Raw genomic sequence first — 23,138 nt, 5'->3', positions numbered from 1 at the left:
TTGGAATAGCCTCCTGCCACTCAAGATGAAGGCTAACAGAAGCTTCTTTTTCGCTCCAAAGCCATCTGTTCAGTAAGGCAACCTCCTGACACCATTAGGAGCTGCTTGGCAAAAAGGTGTCCTTATGTCATCTTTGACCCATAGCTGTGGCTCACTTTGCAAATCTATAGAGATGACATTGGAGCCCAGCATCACTAATTGGAAGCAGGGAGCATATCTCACCCTTCAACTAAATATTGGACATTTATATTTAGATAGACTCCATCACATGGTTGTGTGCTCCTGCATCGCATCATGTGCAGCTTATTAAAATAAATTATGGGGGCAAAAATCCAATGTGTTTAAACACAAGCTTTAAGGAGCAATTATTTGTATTTCTTGTATAGCTCTGAAACAATTTAACACCATAATAAAGGTTTTTCCTACCTGTTCTACGCTTTAAAGGTGTTTACATAAACTGCAGCATATCCTTCAGTGGCATTTGTCTCCTCATCCCACATTACTCTCCACACTGAACATTCCTTTGTCTGGCAAGCAATTGAGACTATAAGGTGCCTACTTTCAGGATTTTTACTAGGAGAAAACATACTGATTCACAATTTAGTTGTTAATGTCACACCTTTTAAAATCAGAGTATAATTAGGTATGCAAACAGCCGTGCCCTGCTTTAACATGTATTTTTAAAATTAAAAAAGAAGAAAAATAAAATAAAATTAATAGACAGCAATGTTGGGAACTGAAGCTGCAACAGGGAAAGTACATTATACATCATTTCATGGACAAGGAATAAAACCAGAAACAGCAATACACACAGAGAGGGCAACAACAAAATCTGCACTAAAGGCGTAATTCTCAACTGTAAGACATCACAGGGATCAGCACTACCTAAGCCCATTGGAATACAAGAGCCTGGTTCAAAGGCATGTGTCAGCAGGAATCTTTAAGTGCTTACCCCTGTAAACTATCTAGCATAAAACCTGTAAGAATTGAAGAAAAGTTCTGAATCCCTCTGCTGCCTCCTCTGCCTGAGCAGCTCACACCTTTGCCTGTGGCCTGCCCACTGCTCCCCCTGAGCCTGCTGCCAGCCATCTCATCCCCTTCCAGAAAATACACACTGTCCTTCTGACCACAGCATGGAAACCAAGCACAAAGGAGCAGGGGGGAAATAAATACAAATAAATAATCACATTCTAGGAGCACTGTAGTGGCTTCACTAAGTTACATAAAAGGTACCTGCACATGCCAGAAGGTGAGCTCTCAAAAAAATCCCAAGCAAACAAACAACAACAAAAAAACCAAACCCAAAACCAAACAAACGAACAAACAGACACAAAAAAAAAAAAAGGGAAAAACACAAAGAAGGGAAAAAACACGGAGAAAGGAAGCAAAAGTAGATGTGCAATTAGTGTGATGTCAGCAAAGCTCTTAAGGGGCTTATACTGCTAAGAATGCTCTCCCCAAATTATCACAATATACTGGAGTATCCAAAGATTCAGTGGTTTGGAGGTTTTAAACGAAAAACAAAACACCACCACCATCCCGCAAAAGAAACCCATCCCCCAAAACCAACCAAACCAACCAACCAAAAAACCCACAACAACCCACAAACCAAAGCATGTAGGGAAAAGATTGTTTGGACTTTAACCCAATCTTCTACAGCAATCGGCTCTCTCCAAGGTTCAAATATGGCTTTAATATCAGAACTTAAAAGAGGCAACAGGCAAAATTCAGTAACTGGGACAGAGCACAGGGACATAGCTTACAGCAAATGCTCTTTTATTACTGAGTTCATCAAAACATTTCAGTCTTCTCTGCAAGATCTGAATCAGAGCAGCAATACAGTCATTCAGCTACTGTAACATTTCCATAGGACTTAGCACAACAGACTTCATGCACAGGACCTAATGCTTGATGTGTTCAAGACACAAGAAAACTGAGCCATATTCTTAAGTGCAGGAGTGACAGACTGCTTGTACTCATCTTTTCATTACTCAGCTTTGAGCACCACACATGAAAACAAGACATTTCCTAGGGAAAGAAAGTGACCTTGCATTATTGTGTATTGATAATTCATAATTACAGAATGCCACAGTCTAGCGATAGAACTATTACAGTAGGTTTTGCATTATGGGTTTTACAATAAATATTTGATTAGGTTTTTTATTAGTATAGTTGGTAAGTGTTTAGACATGAGAAATTTTTGATGTTTTGATAATTTTGTATAGAAAGTTTTAATTAAGTACCCAAAGCTTTAGAAAATAAGTATTTCAATGAATATAAGATCTGATTCAGATATGTAATAATGAGAGGTATAAGAAAATGCAATTAAAATATATAAAGTTCAAGAGCAAAAAGAAACACCCTTATTTCTGAAGAGTTTAAACCTTTCTCAAAACCACCTCTCTCTTTCTGTAATAAAGCTAAAACACCAGCCTGTAAATAGGCAGCCCCACTATTCAGCTGGTAGGGAAGATACATCTATTGTACTAGAAGTACAAAGATAAGAAGAATGCATAACATTTTGTTTTTAAACTTATGTACAAAAAGATATTGCACCAATCCATTGTCCTTTTTTCAGTTTAATACGTTAAGGAAAAGCCTACTATTTACAAAGGTAAAAATAGAAGTGCAAAAGCAGACTGAAAGAAACCAGAAAGAATAAGTTTATTTAAATTGCTGAGTACAGTTCATTACCTGACCATAGCCCACATCCAGTATGAGCTAAAATAATTTGTACCACGTATACCTGCAATGTCAGAAATCCTTGCATTTCTCCGCAGGCGCAAGCCTTATCTTTTACTCTAATCATGAGAAGATCTACAAAAAATTTAAAGGCTAACCACAGTTTAACTTACTAGGTTTATTTCTCCAGGAAAGTAATGTTCCTTTAGGTAAATTGAAAAAGCCATGTAATATTATACATGTATTTGAAAAGTAGTGATAAATCAGGCATGATGGTTTTCATTCTTCCTAAACACCATGAGGAAAAGTTTGCTGATATTTCAGGACTGATTATTCTAAAGACGCTCCCATTCCAAATCACATTAGCACAGCATATGGCCCTGTCTCAGTCTATCTGCCACTGGGACTGTCATACATTTCTGGGGTGTAGGTAAGCAGAACAATCATGACCCAGAGATGAAGCAATGCCTGGGAAAGGAAAAGAAAGAGAACTTATCAGCGCTGTCACTCATCATTCACAGCAGCATTATGTATGAGAGCTCTCAATGAGAGCTAATAAAACTTAGTTTTGTAGAAATATTTTGATTGTGTTTTTCCTATTATTCAGATACTCCTAAAGAAAGAATTCTTACTTGTGCAATGAAATGCTGAGTCAGATTCTGAAGAAGCCATCTGCAGAAAACTAAAGACTTTACACAAACAGCAAAAATAATGCAGCTTGGTTTCTTACACATTTATGGCTTCTGTTTTCTCTGGCTTCTCTTTTCCTCCATGGCCCAGTAACTGCAGCTGTTCTCTCTGATACCCAGCCCCCAGCCAGAACATTATGTGATCTGCCTCAAGGGACTGGTAAGGCACCTGCTCCTGTGCCAACTGGTTACTACCAGCCTATGTAAAACAGCTGAGTTCTGCTTCCCTTCTGCTTACCACAGCCACCAATTTGAAGCATTTTTATGAAGTCTGTGGGAATGTTAATTCTCATTCAAATTTGGCTAAAACTATCCAATTAGAATAAAAGTTGCTGGGGTTGCAACAATGGAGGTAATTGACAGAATACATAAGCCACATTTCCTTCAATAAAATAAAACATTCAAGTTACAGAAGTCCTAGCCAAGGTTTGAGCAGAACAAGGGTAACTGCCACAGACTGTCCGATATACAGCTCCTATGAACAATCGCTGCATTCCAGTTCAGACTGCAGCTTAAACAGTAAGCTTTCAGTGTTTTGGTACAAAGCATTTTATTCATATATTGGTAGGTCTAAGCGATCAATAGGAAGAAAGAGAGAAGTCAGGAATCAAACAGCCCTGTTACTTCCAGCACTTAACAGCTGGAAGAAGCAATTGCAAGCAGAAACTGTAATTTTCTTTATTCATGCTTGTCTGCCTGCTTTATATCCTGAAATAGGTACAGGTGTCCTTGGAAGCTCTGTTCAGAGGAATCCTTATGCCTTCTTCAAGTAACGTGGATTTTTTTTTTCAAAGACTCAACTAGTGCAGCATTTTCCAGCAGGGTATACTGCACACCTGCCTGACCACAAGTCACTTCAACTGACAGACATCTGCCCTCCAGTGGAAAAGGGAAGAATTTCACTTTTATCACCTGCCGGCCTGACAATCCACCTGGTACAGATGAGTAACTTTCTGCTATTTAAGTTTAGCAAGAAAAGCCTTTCTTGCTACTTTTACAGCTAGAGACATATTATCGTTAGACACTGAACAAAAAGAAAAGTGCCAAACATTAAAAAAGCTGTAACAGATACATTTTGCTAATGCAGTGCACACAGTTGTGGTGAGTTAGCTTTGACAACAGGTTACTAATTCTGTATTTCAGTACTAAAAATATGTTTCAATAGTCTTTCAAATGGTAGTTACATACACATCTTTGAGACTGCTATGCTAAGAATTCCTGGGAAAAACTGAAAGCTGATAAGCAACATGCGTGGAGATCTCATAGCAGCCTTTCAGTATCTGAAGGGGGCCTACAAGGATGCTGGGGATGGACTATTCATCAGGGACTGTAGTGACAGGACAAGGAGTAATGGGTTCAAACTCAAACAGGGGAAGTTTAGATTGGATATAAGGAAGAAATTCTTTACTGTTAGGGTGGTGAGGCACTGGAATGGGTTGCCCAGGGAGGTTGTGAATGCTCCATCCTTGACGGTGTTCAAGGCCAGGTTGGATGAGGCCTTGGGTGGCATGGTTTAGTGTGAGGTGTTCCTGCCCATGGCAGGGGGGTTGGAACTAGATGATCTTAAGGTCCTTTCCAACCCTATTCTATGATTCTATGACTCCCAAATGCTGTAATATAAGCCCTATTTAGTCTGCTCTACAAAAATACACACCTAGTTGTTAATTATATAGCCTTCTGAACATAAAACACCTTGCAATTTAAGACATATTAAAATGAACTGGCTGTAGAAAATTTGCATTAAGCTTCTTTCTTTAAAGAAAGCTGACTCACCATGTAAATGATTACAAAGGCTCTTGCTATGGGATACCGCCTTAGAAAGATTCCCAGCCGAATGCTACACAAGAGAACACAAAATCCAGAAGTTAACAATGAACAATAAATTACTGTTCCTCTCATTCCAATCATGATAAACTCATGAAGATCAGCTGCTGCTTTACACATGGCTTTCTTTCTGACTTGAATTTTACTTCATGTATTCAAGACCTTAACTGGAGTGAAAGTTCAAGTTCAGAGGAGAAAACATGTTCTCGTATCTTTTCTATTACATGCTAAGCTCGGAGATCTTGAAAAAGAGCTAAGATTCAAGAGCTGTACAGGCATTTTAAAATTCAAATATGCTATATTTTTGCCAAATTTTGTTACTTGAAGAGCTGCCACTTCAAAAAGGCTTAAGCAAATAAAACCTTAAATTCGTTTGAAAAACCTGATAGATCGCTAGTGTTCTTAGATGAGGACATAGGGTTTCCAAGTTTACTGCTATAGTGCTACCAAGTACACTGCATTAGATGTGTGCAGTGTTGCTCATTAACATCACTTAAAAACCCCATGTACTTAAGTGAGTATAATACTGCCAAATAAAGTTTAGTATTAAAACATCACATAATAAGTCACAACCATGGAAATCCTAATATTCTTCACAACAAAATTAAAGTACCATGGAAGCCCTAAGGACTTCCCATTAAGTTATCTTGCTTTCAAAGGATTATAAAGTATTATCTAACTTGCTTTTCAATTAGTATTTGATTCAAGTTTTGGAGCAGATCTTTGCTGTGAATACTGACAATTAACCTAACTGCTCAGAAAAAGGATTAAGCCAAGACTTTAGGTCCAGAATGATCTTTGTTTACTAATTCCTCAAACAGATTATCTTCCAAGGTAAACAGCTGCACAGGATCAGAACCCAGAAACCTGTCTTCATCAGGATGCCTAAATGGGAGTAAAAGAATATCTGTGATACTCCCCCACTAATACAGTCTTACAGTATTTATCACAGTCACGGTCAAAGCCTCAAAGTGAGAAGAGTAGAAGATGGCACTGAAAAAGGTTAGAGGTTTTTGTTTTTTTGTACTTTTGAAAAAGTTTAGTGATTTTCTTGTATCAAAACCTACAAGAGTGTTGCCTAAATAATTTACTATAATTCACAAAAGCCCAAGGATATTAATATTATATGAAAACATAAGTGAACTGGGTCAATATTAAATAATTTATACAGTACTTTAGCTTCATTATTTTTCACTTTTACCTTCGTAAAAGCAAGTGAAAACAGAGGGTGGGACACTTGAAAACTGCAAAAGGATTCCAGTAATTACAAGATGTATTCCCTTTGGACACTCTTACCTAAACTGATCTATAGTACTGGCAGCTTTGCGAACTCTCCCATACATTCCTGCCATGTTAGCATCCACGTCACTGAACAGGACAGGAACATTACGCATACGAGCACCTATTTGAAGGAAAAAAAAAAAGAAAAACAACCAAAAAATCTCATTAGTCTAAAACCAGCCAAGTTGTTGTTTAAGTAAAATAAATCAATAGTGTATAACAAAGATAGATAAAAGTAATACAAATAGTGATTGATCTGATTCATTAGTGCCATTTTTCTGGGGGCAGAGGAGTATGTTTTGAGAGCAGAATTCTTGATAAGGTTACAATTAAGTCAAATGTTTCTTCAATTTAGTATATTTTTTAAATTTATATCAGCTCACTGATGGACTTCTTGATACTCAATTCTAGCATGTAATAATAATTCTATTACCAGCTATATAAAATTATGAGTTTGGTAAGGTCAGTTTCTCCATTTGCTTTTATTTCTCATACAGTAGAAGTTTGATAGCATTTCTGACACTAACTTGTATATTCCAAAAATTTCTATTTATTTACATTTTTACTATGTATTGACTTTGTTGATAAAGAAACAAGATTCTCAGATATCATTGCCTGTGCGCAACTAAACTTAAACTTACAGAATTTACTTAAAAACAAGCCAAAAGGAAATATATTTCCAATCTCCTCCCATTTTTAAAAGCCTTTCATAAGTAGGAAAACAAAAGTATGGATTGTCATTTCACACCTCCTGGTAATGGTCCATTGTTTTAAAAGTTACTTAGCATATATGCAAAATTACAAACTTTGACTTTGGAAAGTAACATCTTAAAACCATAGATCAACTGCTGAGGTTCTCCTAGAGATGCAGGGTGTGTTCACTACACAGTACAGACAAACCAACCTCAGTAGGATCGCTATATTTTAAGCTGCTTTTCAACAAAAACAACAGTCAGGGAGGAAACTGATTTCAGCCAGAACTCTAATTAACTCTCAAAAAGAAGTATCTCATTCTTGCTCACCTCCCAACCCCTGTTGCAAGACAAGCCTTACATCCTGCTTTTGACACTCAGTTTAAACCCCAAGATTTATTTGCACCTGTGTTAGGGTTTGTAAATGTTTGTTCCAACCGTAACATAGTATTAAGAATTAAAGATAAAATTGACTGTATTAAATTTACTTTAAGTCATCAGCACACAAAAACCAGCTTCTACTTAACTATTTTTATACTACTGACTACTGTTGACAAGGCCTCTGGCATAAACTGCATATTTTCAGCTTTTTTTTTTTTTTCTCCTTATAAGCTTAGACTTTCAGGGAAAGGCATTAGGAAATATAAAAGCCTGAACTGCAAAAAGGACAGAGTTTTAAGTATTCTATTTCCTTATTTACCTTCAGCACCATCAATGCCTGCCATATTAATGGAAGGTCCGTTATTACTAGTGCCTTGAATAGTTTTCAGCTGTTGCTCAAGTCGTTCCAGTTGATAGACAAGTGAGTTTTTCTCTGTGCTCAGGCTCTCTAACATGGTCTGCTTCTGAATTAGTGTTTCTGTCAGCTGATGAAGCCGATTTTCTAATTCGGTCTCACTACTACTACTTAGAGCCTTGTTTGTCAGCTAAAAGCACAAAGCAAAGAAAAAAAAATCAGAGTAAGTTCAATTATGACCAACTGACATATTACAAAACTAAAAATCTGAGCCCTTCAAGAACCATGTTACCCCACTGCAGGATTTTTATGGGATAATACTATCAAAATGATCACCAATGAGCACAATAAAGAAACTTAATTTTGACAGTTGCTAAACAAAGATTTTACATAACACAAGAAACTATGTAAAAATGTATTCCTATGTTTTCCACCTCTGATCATATAAACATTTTTGTGTAATCACAAATTTGATCACAAAAATCAGTGCTATGCCTGAGAGTTGAATTTAAACGGCAAGAATGACAGTAGCAAGATAATCTAGTCTGGCTATCACACTTGCAACTTCACAAAACAAGTGAGTATATGAAATGCTTTCAAGTGAGGAAGGAAACAGTACAAATGGGGAGAATCTGATGCCATTCTACAGGAAACCTTGAATGAAAATGGTGAAAATGCAGCTTACATTGCAAAAGAATTGAGGAACACTGAGGCAGAAAACATGACTGTACTAGCAAATAGAAACTGCAAGAACAGCAAATGAAGACATGGATCACGTCACTCATTTGCAGAAAATATTTAAGTCAAATGGGAATCTCCAGATTAGCCATACGTGCAATAGCTTGCCTATTCACTACAGCCTTGGACTTCAGCCACTTGTAGCATCATATACCACAAAGATGTAGCTTCAGCAATGAAAAAACAGAATCAACAGGAAGCAGAGGCAGCAAGGTATCAAAATCACAAGTTAGATGTATGCACCATGGCAAGTGCAGACAGTCTTGAAGCCAGCATTACCAGAGGAATCATCTGCCAAAGGGCTCAAGAAATTCGTATCACAATTTCCAAATCTTCTGACACTGTAATTACACAGCTGATCATACATGACTATCACTTACTCTATGTATAGAATACTTTCCTTACGCTACAGTAATTTGCACAAAACGAGACCTATGCCTTCATGCTGCCCAAGTAGACTGTGGGGGCTGACAAGTATGAGAAGGTTTCAAAAGGGATTAGACTGATTCAAGGAAAATAGGTCCATAAACACACTGGTGGGATTTAGTAGGGACTTAAATACCAACATCCCTAATTTAGCTGCTGATGTTGAGAGAGTACAAGGGAGTGAAAAAAGCAGCCAGGCTCACATGCCAGCCCCATTGTCACTGTGCAAGATACAACAGTGGGCCAGATGGATCACTGAGTCTGTAGGATGTTTCTTATGTTCTTATGTCCAGTTAAAAGGATCTTAGCAGAAGTCATGATGACTTAATCAAATGCCAATGACTTTTTTTTTAGTTTTCAAAATGAAGAATGTTGATCCAGCAGCACCTCGTCAGGTCTAGTTGAGAAAGGTGGGTATTTTTTGCCCTCCCCAAAGGCAAAAGCACACGTGATTATAGATTAGTCTATCTGCTACTTTGTGTTTCTGCCTTCTTGTTCTCTCTCCACTCAATACCTTACTCTCTATTAAAAACAAGTACCCTAACTCATTTGTAAAGCCTTCATGTTTCTTTTGTAAAGCTAAATTAAATTACAGTTCTCATCTGTTCTCATAATTGAAGGTGATAAAAGTTATTTTCTATACACACAGCGTACCTGATTTCTGAGCTTCTGAATTTCTTCCTCTCTGTCTTTTATTCTGCTTTGCAAAGTGTTCTTTGTTCGATACAATTCTTCTTCAGTATAATGGAGTTCCTATAAAATATATCACAATTACAAATAAAATACACATGTGTTTTGAGAGACATTCTCTCATCTAGAGTGTCACAGTAAGAAGGCAATATGCTGCATTCAAATATAAACTGAAATTTAATCTTTAGTTAAGTGTCTGGATAAATATTAATCCAGACTAGTCTACTAAGAGTCACACAGTTTCATCAGGACCATGATTTATCTTCCTTATACTGTTTATTATATTGCTATCTTGAAACTCTGTCAACAACAAAATGTAAACAATTAGGAAAAGCTTGGGGGGGGGAACTGTTCCTAAAATAAGCCCATCAATCCAAGATACCAGGTTTTAGAAATGTTTTTAGAAGTGGCATATCTATCTATAATTCTGTATGACACAGATATTCCCTTAAATATTTACCTTTAAAATATTTAAATATATTTATCCTTAAAGTTTAGGGTAAATCAACATAGCCAATATGAAAGGGGCAGGAATATTAGCAAGGGACAAATTACTGAACAGTAAATCTAACTCTTAAGTTTTCTTACTCCCATATTCTAGAGGCTATTTTAACTCAAAGACCTGCCATGCTTATCTTTAAAATTGAGACAGTCTTCAAATCTCTGAATCACTTCAGCTGCCAGTTACTACAGAAAGCAGATAAACCTACTCTCCCTTCAAACCATGAGATGCACAAAAAAATAACACCTCTGCCTATTTTCTATCTTCAGTCTCAAACCTTACGGCAATAGTTAAAGAAATTCCAAGATAGAACAAACCATAATGGTCTCAACTATCAATGCACACAATTACTTTAAAAGCACATGTAAATGTATGGCAGCAAAAAGGAATACTTCTGTTTCTGTAATTATTGATAATGCTTTCTTTTTTTTAACTCACCTCACTTTTTCTATATTAGTATTAGATTAAAATCTACCCATCAGAAGGACAGGAGTAACAAAATACAATCTACCATCTGCCTTGATATAATAAACATCAGCTATCCATCAAGAGCAGACCTCAATTCCTGCCTTTTAATTAGTTCAAGCTGCTATCATCTCATTAAAATGTAATTTCCGGAAGGACAGATAATCCTGTAAGATAAATTGTTCCTAGCAGATACAGTGTACTCTACCCTGCTTTCCTCATTATTAATTCTCTTTACATGAGCTTTTTCTTACAGAGGGAACGTTTTAATGCTGAAAAGCATTTGTCCGATTTCTACTGAGTAAGTTTGTTCACATGAAATACAGGTTTGCCTTCCCTCCCACCCTCCTTTTAAAAACAAAACTGCTTAAATTAAGGAGGAGCTTGCTTAAAAAGATAACACCATCTGACAGAACTCACTAATACAATTTTATCAGCAATTTGTCTTTTAGAGCAGTTTTGAAGTAACATATAGATTAATAACTGAGTAATAAGTGGATAAAAAAAAAATCTATGAATTGGTACTACAAGAACATTGTTTTACAAGCTACATCTTATGTAGCAACCGAGCACAGGAAGTTTCAGAGTAACTATTTTTAGTATTTGAGCTTCTTGATATAAATAAGTTACCAACGCTTCTATATCCCTGTTGTTTGATTGCTCCCCTGCTAAACAAAATTTAAGATCATGATAAATTTTGTGCACTCCCTAGTATTTATTCTTCAATACATTAGTGAGATCTCCATTTTTCAGAAGCATCCAGAAGACCCTGTCCATTGCTTAGTATGGGTTGTGCTTGTTTGGCCATTAAGCTTTTGGGGATTTCTTTGGAATACTAGACAAAAAAAATAGCTCAAATACTGCATAAACCACTCTCCTTAATCCAAATGCTTTACTGATGACACCACAAGGCCTAGAAAAATATAAATCAGCTTTCAAGAATTCCTTACCTGTTTCTGCCGTTCAAGTTCAGCTTCTGCCTCTTGCTTGGCCAATTTATGTGCTGTTATTTGCTCTTGTAGGTCTTGAAGCTGCTCTCTCACTGACTCAGCTTCACTTACCTGCTGAGTCTCCATATCCTGAAATGAACAGGAATGCTACCAGTTCACTAATGTTTAAACAATACTGCAATGTGCCACAGGGAACAGCAAAAAAAGCTGCATCTACAATACTGCTTCAAAGGAAAATGAACATAAGAAACAAATAAATTATGTTTGGTCATTTTATGTACAATATCTTTTTACTGATATAGTAACAAAATAAATGCATTTTGTGACCATGAAAAGTCTCCACTTTTTCCTTTCTACTGTCTACAAAGTAAAACTGTGTAAAGTAGGCTTGCATGCAACTGCTGGGTTGAGACAATTATGCCAGCAGATGACTCAGATTACAGTTGCTTCAAGGATTAGTAGCCCTTGAAGAAAAGCATATAGGTGATCTCTTCAGAAATCATCATGCTTGTTTAGAAAGAAATGCTTCCCTCAAAAGAAGCAAGCAGTAGTGAAGGAAGGAAGAAGTGATATCTATAGCATTCCTCCCACCATGAGCTGAAATGGTGAGAGAGAACATGGAAAGAAATTGGCTATCAATAAGCATTTGTCTCACCTTAGTATTAAAAGAAGCCAACTTTTGCTCATGTCAAATAAACAGTAGAAGCAACAGCCCTAAAGCATACCAAAAACCTCAGCTTTTTGTGCATGGTTAACTACAAATGCACGTGTACATAACAGCTACCTGCAGCTCTGTTCTCATCTGCTGTATTTGTCCCATTAGTTTTTGTATTTCTTCTCTCTGAGTATCTCGCTCATGTCTCAGTTCTTCTAGTTCCACTGTGCTTGCAGTATTGCTATCCAGGCCTTCAATACCAGAGCCTTCTTTTAAGCTGTTTATCAACTTTTCTTTAGACTGAAATAATAAATCGAAGTATTATTTATAGCAGTATTTAACAAGTGCTCAACTAGAACAAGTCAAAACGAACTTTGCTCTAAAATTCTAATGCAGAAATATAGTAAAAGAGCTTTTTTTTTAACCTGTTATTTTAGCCAAGATAACAATGACCCTACGCAGTTGAAAATGAAAATACCTCCCTAGTGATAATTTTTCTAACTTCCTGTATGCCGTAAGACTGGATTTACTGAAAGTCTATGCTATCTGAGGATGGTACAGCTTTTCTCCTTAGAAGTGCCCAGAATGGATAACAATTTTAGCTTTCCACCTACCATAAGAGAGAAGACAGACACTAATGAATACTAACAGACACTAAAGACAAAACTGACCCCCTTTCAGCCCATCCATTTTCCTGCCAACAAAGCCAAATAAGAACAAAATACAGTCATAACTTTACTAGGAAAGAGGATAAACTATTTTATTCAGAGTCAACCTAATGTCAGCTTGACACTGATTCCTGATCTCCTGCTTTTCACATTTATCAAGGTGACTTAAAACCTGCCCTTGGATATCAGACTAAATTGATTATTCTAAACAGAGAGCTTTATTTTCAACGTTTTGCTAACTTTTCTAAACAAGACTCAAACTGACCACATTTGGACTTGGTATCCTTGACAACTTAAGTATTATAGAAGTCTGCATAAAATACCTGATTTTGACATTGTTTATAAAATGTTCATCACATGCAACCTTTCAGAATATAAAAAAGTATTTTCATTGGTTTACACATATGTATCCATTATATGCTATGCTTCAGCCTCAATCAAAACAGAGCAATATTCTTGACTCAAGAATACTGGGTGTGGAACAGACTGCAGGTTACATCTATCTGTCTGCCTAAGACTGGACTCTTGAATGCTGAACACAGTGACAGACGTAGCACATCAAGAGCAATGGTTCACTTGGACTTCTAAGTTCAAGACCTGAACTTCCATTTCAGTTACTTAACTCCACCCGTAAGCTGAAATTTACAAAATGCAGACTGGTAGCTGTTCTGTATAGACATTATTACAGATACGCCCCAAAATGTATTACAGGTCACAACAAAAAAACAAAACACAGATTATTTGAAGCGTAACACCTTAAAAAAGCTGTGCACATATCAAACTGCATTTCTTTACAGACATGCTTACTTGGAGTATGCGAGTAGCTTTCTGTTTATAGTCTGTCATTTCCTGTTTCGCAGACTCTAGGTGGTTTTTAGTTACTTTGACTTGCTGCTGAAGCTCATCAGCTCGCCTCTTTTCATCTAAATACTTCCTTTCTGCTACAGTGATCCCTTCTGCCAAGTTTTGACGTTCTACTTCCATTTTACTTAGACGAGCCGCAAACTCATTCTATTAGCAATAAAGAAACAATATTTTGTGTTTAAACACAGTCTGAACTTTAACCTAGAAAGGAAAAAAGAAAGATTAAAAGCAGCTGACAACACAGACAAAACCAGATGATAACACGTTATATTTACCACCTCCAACTTAAAGATGCATTAGCGCTATATGGAAGGAAATCCTGCTTGCTTAAGCAAGTTCTAAATAATATCAGTAAAAATATGCATTTCTTTCCCTCACCAGATATAGTGAGGGAATAACAGTCATCTTTGGCAAACAAAAAGAAAGCTTTCCCCTCAAAAAATATTACCAAATGTTATCTGCTGTATTTTGATTTACTTTAAAAAAAAAAAAAAAACAACAAAAAGACATTGATAAAGATTTTCAAAGATGCTGCTATACCTAACAAAGGCCAAGCTAAGTGTGGAAAGCAGTCTCTAGCAATTATGTACTCACATCTTTGCCATAGAAGTTACTGTTCAATTTAATATGCTCAATTTATTTAATATTCAATTCAATTTAAAACTCAATCCAATTCAATATTTAATGATTTAATATTATTAATTAATAAATATTAAAATTTAATAAATTTAATAATTTAAGATTACATATTAGAATTGTCTAACACTTTGCTATGTAACAACATAGCATGGAAAATTAAACTGACTACTGACTTAGCTTTAAAACATGTTTTAACATTAAAGTTAGCATCAAAAAAAAAAAAACCCCAAACCAAAAACCAGTAAATATTATCGGCATTAACCCTCACAAACTTCTAATCAAAAGCTTTCAAGAAAACCCATGGAAGAAGTAAACTAGAATCACAAGGATGCTTAGCACAGCAGGCAGCACATCCTTCCAAGCACTTAGTACCCTGAACAGGAACTGAAGACAAGGGGAAGAAAAAGCTGTTAGAACCTCACACGTCTGAACTCAGAAATAGAGTCTGAAACTCTTCCTTACACTTCATGTCTAACCTGCATTTGTTTGTAACTTTCTTGCTCTCGCTTGAGTGCGGAGTCTGCATCACGCAGTCTCTCCTGAAGAGTTTGAAGGGCTTGATTTTGCAAACTGCTCCCTTCACTGTGGTCTTGTATTATCCTGGAAAAGCAATACACACATTAATTGGGGAAAAAAAATAATCAAAAAGATAATTGTAAATTTCAGGAAGAAATACAATTACCTGATTCTCAGACCAGTTTTGAGAATTTACACAGTAAATTATTGAATGTGGCTGACTACAGGTGTGCAAGCTGGAGTTAATGACTCAGGTCTGCTCCCTGACCTGTATTCTAGAGTATCCAACTGGCAATTCATATCCCAGCACTGAGGGAAGTCAGAAAAGTGTTCAGATTTGTGGATAAGCAAACATATTTTTCAAGACAAAAACATTTTTCGAGGGACCCTCAACTTCAGGCCTCTGACACAAACATACTTATACAAAATGGCTTTCAATAATCGGGTGTCAACTGCCCCTATTTGCCCTGTTCCCACTGCTAGCTACAATACAGCACGTTCAGAGTAAACTTTAGTCCTCATATTTCAAATCTTGATACAATCACTTTCCCCATTAGTTTATTCATTTTTATTCTTAATGAGACAAAATTATCTGCCTTGATCTTTCAAATTTACTATTTGCAGAATTACGAAGTACAAAACAATGAAGTACCGTGATTTTTCAGTCTGCAATGCTTCCAAAGCCTCCGTTCGAGTGCTTAACAACTGATCAGCTTCTTGCAACCGTACTTTCAGCACAGCAAGCTGTGAATCCTTAGCACCAACAGCTTCTGTCAGATCATCAACTCGAGCTTGAAGTTCTCTAACCATCCTGTCACTCTTTGAATGGTCAACATTCCACTTCTCGAGCCTTTCCCGGGATCTGTTCAGTTCTACAAAATAAGAAGTTTCTCTGAAGTTTATAAAAGTAGCTATTGCAAGGTCAGGATGCACACATGACACCTTCTAAAGAAAGAAATTAAATACAACCTAATTGAACACTGGAACTTTATGAGCTACCAAAAAGTAACAAATACGAGACTGTCAGAGCACAACACCTAAAATTTTGCAGGTGATCTCAAACCAGGCATTTCATTCTCTGTCACATTGCAGATGACAAATTTTACCTGTCCCACCCCTTGCAATGGCCTACTATCAAATACCCCTGTGCAAGCAAGCTTTAGGAAACTTCTACATAAAGCATCTCATTCAACTCAATGGGACAATAAGCTCAACCTAAAACCAGTGGAAAAAAACACACCAGTGTTTAAATAATGCTTAAATACTTAGGCTTCTGGTTTTAACCAAACATCACATACTAAGCTTCAGTGGAAACTGAAATTCTCTGGCTCATACAGTTAATTTGAAAAAACGTGGTCCCTCAGTTATATGCCTAACAGAAGAAGCTCGCTCACGGTTTTATCATTAAGTGTTCCATTTATATCCGTATCTTTCATATATATCAGTTCATCTGGCTTTGGAAAAGCTAGTGAAGTCATACAGAATTACTAGATTTTATTTTTTTACTATCAGTTTCTAGGCACCAGAGATTATGGCCTACAGCACAGAAATAGTCAGATTCTGAAGTATTTAAAGGAATTTACTCATTTAAAACTATTAGTATTTTGCAATGGCTGTTAAAATGTAGGAAAAATATTTTAACAGTGACAACATTTGCTAACACTGTTTTAAGCTTTAAGGTTTGGAACTAAATTGATCGCATCATTTTAACCAACATTTGTGTTGTCTTTGTGGTTGAACAAGCTTTTTATTTCCGTCCAGCTCGTTACTCTGAAACCAAGTATCATTTTGCTTGGTCACATACGCAAATTTAACTAGAAAGATTTTATTATAAATACAAAACGCTAACAGAGAAAAAGCATTGTTTTTTTAGTTCACTAGCATTTTAGTAACAAGTTACAGTTGAGTTTCCAAACCACAGTACCTTCTTGTGTTTCTTTAGACCTCTGAATTAATGAAGCCATTTCTTGATTTAAAGACTGAACTTCATTCCGTAGCAGCTGATTCTCCAGGCGAAGATTGGACAGCTCATGCGATTTCAAATCATCATTAGCTGAAAGGCTAGGATTAGTTACTGCACTTAGTGATGAATCCTTCATGCCATCCCCTTGTGCTCCCAGTCCAGAATCTGAACTGTCCGGGGTTTCTGGACAGAAAGATGCAAATAAGAACTAATATATGTATTTGCAAGTTGTCTTGACACAAACAGCAATTCCATGTTCTGCATTAGTAGTTAAATGCATAATAATAGCTTATATCAAAACGGAATATGGAGCTGCTTCTCCCAAGCACTATTCTACAGTATACATGTATCATGCAACATTTTTGTTAATCCTGCAAGACAAGACATAGAAGTTATAAAAATTCTTTGTTGTTATTACCATAATGTCAAATTCAGGATTTCAAAATATTAACACTTTTTTATGACTACGCTGCCCAGAGCTGTCTTCAGAAGCTGACAGAGTAACAGAAAAGATTAATAAACACAGCAAGTAACTAGGGGCATATTTAATACAAGTTCATTCTGGTCTTCCCTTAAGATTTTAAGGATTTACATTTTATTTTAAAAAATCTGTTCAGATGACTATACTAAGCCATTTTTATAGCAAAGCTAAATGCGTTATCTTTATGTAAAAATGTATTTCAAGAATAATTCCAGTCAAATCATCATCTTACTGATAATTCTGTATTAATAAATCTCTCAAAACACTTTCAAAAACACTTTTACTAAGAAAAATAAAGTTGCAGTGATCTGAAGCAGAAGCATGAACTATTCTTTCTCTAATAAAAAATATAAAGTAGATATAGTCTGTCAAACTCTTAAAAGCTTTCTGCCAATACAAACTGCAATTTGGAAACCAAAATACAGATTTTTATTCCTTTTTTTTAAAAAAAAAAAATAAAAAAAATCTTAGAACCTCAGAACAGTAAGGGGACTCCTGATAGTATTCTGAGCAACAGTCTCTTGCAATGAAGGAAGAACAACAGCCCTTCCCCATCATGCACAAGCACCACACAGCATCATGGATTAATGCTGTGAAGTGAGTACAACCACTGTAACGGTATTGATTCCAGCATGCAGATAGTTGGAAGCTTTGCAGCAGTGTTAAGATAGAACACCACAGTGCAATAAGCAAACAAGCAGGCAATCCAAAAATATGTACTTGTGAATTTAGTACACCCCAGTTGAGCAACCGCTGAAAATCCCAGGGGGCAGACTGCAACTAATTCCAAGCAAGACTGCAGTTTAGCTGTCACAACGTTATTTACTTCACCTTGTGATCACCAACCAACCCACTCTGCTTTCCTTGTTACAACAGCAACAGCCTCTGGCACCCAGAGCCCAGGGAGTTGGAACAAACTATTAATTCTCAGCAACACATCAACGAGTAGCACCAGTGACAGTATTTCTTCCACATTTTCTCAAATCCCTTTCCTATTTAAACAATTCTAAGAAGTGTCATTTCTTTCCTCGATTCATGTGCACAATTTCCAAATTATCAATTTATCTGCATTCCTTTGTTTGAAGAAGTCAATAGATTAATTGAGCTAATGAACCAAGAAATTAGCCATTTATAGCACATATTACCCATTCTAATGTACAAACTGCCATATTAACTGGGTTTTTTTTCATAGCTAATGTATCATAAGCTACTTCAACAGACGCTATACAAAACATATACAACACAGATCTATCTGTACAATCAACTTTGAAAGCAGTGTGCTCAAGCCCTGCTCTGTCATTGTGTGCTTCCTCATTTGGCAGCTCCACAAGGCAAACTCCACTCAAAAATCGTCAGAAGAAAATTCAACAAGCAACACTAAGCAAAACAAATATGTTTTGCTGAGTACACATATGGTCAATCAGCAAGGCCACAGAGCCAGGCCTAACATATATGAACTAGTAGTAGCAAGCTTTACTGAAAAGTTAACAGACCCAGAAATACACGAATTTTCACATCTTTGGAAATTTCCCCTTTTCATGCCTAAAACTTTTCAGCATACTTAATGTATTAAGCAAAAAACCTGGCATTTACAAATACTTCACACACTCAAATTACTGAATAATATTCTAACTACATTATTAAGAGATAATATAAACTTTTGTTTCTATTGTACAGAATAAGTAAGAGTAAAGTAGCACAGCAACAGCAAAGACCAAGTACCAACTGGCCAGTCTAATAGAGAACACAATTCTCCTCTGCATTGACTTGAGAATACCCCAAATTTTGACCACTTGACCTGGTGGCTCTTTCAGGTGTCTGGATTTAGACTGCAATAGTGAACTACTTCCAGCAAACCCAAAGGCTTTACCTACTTAGCTCTCTCATGCCTGTAGCTCTAAGAACAGCCCATCCACATCCAACTTCCCACTCCGCAGGACAAGCAAGTTTGACATCTTCTCCCTCTTCTATGGTGGGACAAAGAAAACCTCAAATAACTTCAACACAGTGCACTGGGCAACAGCCAACACCCAGTGAAAGTCACTCTCCTACATAGCAACAACAGGTAAAGGCCTCTGAGTGATCAAACAAATGCAGCAGTGCCTGTGCTTCTAAGTGTGGATGTATGGGGGCTGATGCAAGGTTACGCCATCGCTCAGGAAGGTCAAGGTGAGTAGGAGCAACCAGACAGATCAAGAACATAAAAGATTTAGGTATTAATTACACTTGTCAAATCAGCATGGTATCTAAGATTATCCCAGTGATGAAAAAATGTTACAGACCCTACTGCAGTCTACACATCTGGCATACTATTACCAATAAATGTTTCATAAGTGACAGTAAATCCATTACCTAGCCTTACCCTAGACATACTTGGGTCTAACTGTATCTAGGTTCAATATTATTTAACTACCATTGCCTTGGCTCCTAATGGAATTATCTTCAGTAGTTTTTGCACTCTGTGTACTGGTAGACACAGAATTAACAATTGAAGTCCGAGAGTGATTTTGAAGAACAGGTGCCTTGCTCTTGTCTTTTTTAGAATCCATCCTTCCGTTAGGCTCTTTCTCTGAACTGTTAAGAAAATCAAATAGCAACTCATCATCAGGTTCTGACTTTTTTCTTCTCACAAAATTTGAGGCAGCTCTGGGTGTGGAAACGCTTTCTACTGGAGATGTAACTTCCGAAGATGTCCTGCGTGCTGGTTTAACATTTGCTGTTCCGCTTAGGATTGTGGCCTTTTGATGCTTAATATTATCAGCTGCTGAGGAGATGAATGATGCTTTGGATGATATCTGGTATTTCAGTTCTCCAGTGTGCTGGTGCAATTCAGAGTATTCATTGGAAGCGTCCAAATTCTTATTATCATAAATGGCACTATTTGCTGTGTCTTTTTTGCTCAGAGCTGATGCAGCTCCTTGATCGACTCTGTTGAGTAGATCTTCTGCCTTTCCAGCAAGATCAGCAAGCCAAGACATGACGGATGTCTGTTGATAAACTCTCTAAAATTAAAATTTCAGGACCATATGCTGCAAAAAACATAGAATGATTACAAATCAGACTGGCTATTGATAAGGCAAGAGATGTGGGTTATATAAGCATCTGCTGTGTTAATCTATTAGAGCTGTAATCGTCTTCACACTTTTCTCCTACTCCCTTGGTATTCACTGTTTTGGTAATCTGAGGGAAATAAACCAAACCAATTCCTGAGGTAAACAGTCAAAACCAAGGCTTACCTATCAGGCCACCATACCTTTTTCTGGCCACAGAGCACCCAGCCTATAAACTAATCCACAACAACAACAAAGTCTACTTGCAACTGACAGAACCAGACTTGGAGGAAAAGAGGCCAGATGCTTATTACAAGGACAGATAACAACAAAGCCTTCAGTGTTTGGCTTGCAGATGCATAATCCGGGGCAGATGGAGGAACTTCTCCTCCACAAACTTTGCACCCTGCTGTCCCTTCTGTGACACCAACACGTGGGACAGCTGCCTGCCTTCACTTGCACCAGGGGCCTACAGACAACACAGAGGGCGTGTGCCTCAACCCCAGCTCCCGGGAATAGCTCCTTCACCCCAGGGCAGGCTTGTGGAGGGTCCCTTGGCCTAGTACACCCACAGCGGGAAGGCGGAAGCGCCGAAACAGGCGAGGCCGAGTGGCAGGGCGATGTTCAGGGTAGCCGCTGTCCCCCCTCCCTACCCACCCTTAACACGGCTGCCCGCACTGGCCCGGCTCCCCACCCGATGGCCCTCAGGAGCGGCGGAGGGCTCAGCACAGCACAGCCTCACCTCCTCCCAGCGGGAACCCCCCGGCCCGAAGGATACTGTGAGGTGGCACCGGGCAACGACAGTCACTGCGACGTCCAGGGCCAGTCTCCGTGGCGCACCCCCATCTTCCGGTAGACGTGGCCACCTTCCGGGACGCGGCGCGCAGGCGGAACAGGGGCCGGAGGGCGGGGCGTGAGGCAGCACGGCGCGTCAAGCCCCGCCCGGTGGCAGAGGCGGGGCTGAGGAGGTGTGAGCCGCTGGGGGCGTGCTGCGCCTCCCTCGCTCGCGGCGCCCCCCTTCCCTCGCGGCGCCCCCGAGAGAAGCGGTCGCCTGTGCTCAGATGTCCTGCACTTCTGCCCTGTGATGGCAGGGGGCGCTCCAGCCCCGCGGAGAGAGGGGTTTACAAACAGCCGAGCGTCAAGGTACCTTTCCTGACAGGGTGTTTAAGGGTCGTGGTTTATAAATGGCTGACAGAAGTTGTCTCGCCGCCTCTGACCAGACAAGGTGCCCCTGGCCTGCTTCAGGCCCGGGAAGTCCTTCTCCTTGTTTCTGCACCCCAGGCTGGGATGTCAGAGCATCCCACAGGCATGCTGGAGAAAAAACACCTTGATGCATTGATGTTGCCAATAAATAATAGGAATTTTGACCAGAATAAAGTACATGGGGCATTCATGTTCTGTTCTCGATAACTTGAGGAAGATGTGAAGGGAATGACCTGATCCTCAAGGGCAACTGTAAGATACTATGGAACCCACCTCCAGGAATACCCCACCCCCTGTCCCCACACAACAAACACAAATAACAAAAGGGGTCCTTTTACTCCTCTGGATCTACAAATCTTTTGTCAGTCTTTAATATCCAGGCTCACCTTTATCCTGTTGCAACAATCCTTCCCATACACTTGTCCTGTATGATAACACTAATATCACCTTTTTTCTGCTGACAATACTTGAAAGGTGCTGCGCAAGCAAAGGTGACTTTATTTGGTAATAAGAAAATGTACTGAGGTGTCTTAACTTTTCTTTTTTCCAATTAAGTTCACATAAGGTATCTTGACTAGTCCTAGAAGACACATTAGTTGAGGTTAGCACTAGGGCTTCCCATGTCCTCAGGGACTCCTTTATAAAAGAATATCCTGGGACTAGTAAAGAGACAATCTAAGCTTTAAAACCCCAATTTTTTTTCAGTTTTCTGTTTCCCTTCCGAAAAAAAAAAAAAAAGTCAGGATTTTCTGAGGCAATTTCCTAATAACCCAAGTGACCCATTTCCTTTTTCAAAGTCCCATGATTTAGGGGTTTGCATGACAAAAAAAGGGCACTTGCACACACTGAAACCAAGAGACTTGGCATAGAGAACGTGCTCAGCACTCTTTCTGGATAGATTTGTACTGTTGAGCAAGTTTTTCCTACCCCCAGAGAGTTAAAAAAAAACTTCAAAAATTACTTTTGTAAAGTGAAAACTGCTAGCATCCTACAAGGAATACAATACTACTCCAACAGTGAGTGATACTTGTGAATATTTATTATCATTTATTATATAAAAGGAACACTCAGGAGGAAAGAAGGAATCTGGCTTTTCTGACAAATAAACAGGAGGCTTTTACTTATGTCTTTGTGTGTATGGGGTTGGAGTAAACAGCAAGTATCTGTTAGTGAATTTCAGAACACTTTTTTTATAGTAGGGTAAGAAGAAAACACTTCTGCAATGATGTTTCATCTGTCTCAAAGTTACTCTACTCATCAGCTGAAAGGGGAAGTGCAGCCCTGGACATCTAATTTACATATTAAGCACATGATGGGAGCGAAGACGAACAAAAACAAAACTTTTTTGTGGAAGGCTGTCTCGCAGCTTCAGTTATCTGACAGGTCAGCTGAGGCAAAGGTTGCAAGAGAGAGTTCAGGAATAC

The 23,138-nt window shown here is 38.1% G+C and overlaps 1 protein-coding gene across 3 annotated transcripts; it reads right to left on the bottom strand.

Annotated features, from left to right (window-relative positions):
* Positions 1–286: 286 nt before the first annotated feature.
* On the bottom strand, positions 287–21,393 carry GOLGA5 (golgin A5). 3 transcript variants are annotated; one of them, XM_080619732.1, is made up of 13 exons: positions 21,254–21,393; positions 19,875–20,490; positions 16,942–17,163; positions 15,670–15,889; positions 14,978–15,101; positions 13,806–14,009; positions 12,460–12,630; positions 11,676–11,804; positions 9,723–9,821; positions 7,869–8,094; positions 6,492–6,597; positions 5,145–5,208; positions 287–3,150 (listed from the first exon to the last, which is right to left on the bottom strand). In XM_080619732.1, exons 2-13 carry the CDS (start codon positions 20,437–20,439, stop codon positions 3,073–3,075), a joined length of 2,208 nt encoding a protein of 735 aa, XP_080475858.1. In that variant the 5' UTR covers positions 20,440–20,490; positions 21,254–21,393; the 3' UTR covers positions 287–3,072. The 3 variants fall into 3 exon arrangements, 2 of the variants coding, with proteins under 2 accessions (XP_080475858.1, XP_080475859.1); XM_080619733.1 differs by having other exon boundaries at positions 16,942–17,070; XR_013957070.1 differs by lacking the exon at positions 7,869–8,094 and having other exon boundaries at positions 3,077–3,150.
* Between the last annotated feature and the right edge of the window lie 1,745 nt (positions 21,394–23,138).

This window comes from Psittacula echo (assembly GCF_963264785.1).
Source record: "Psittacula echo genome assembly, chromosome: 5".
NCBI classification, from domain to species: domain Eukaryota; kingdom Metazoa; phylum Chordata; class Aves; order Psittaciformes; family Psittacidae; genus Psittacula; species Psittacula echo.
The sequence above is the reverse complement of the archived record's forward strand: the minus strand, read 5'-3'. Positions and strand labels throughout refer to the sequence as shown.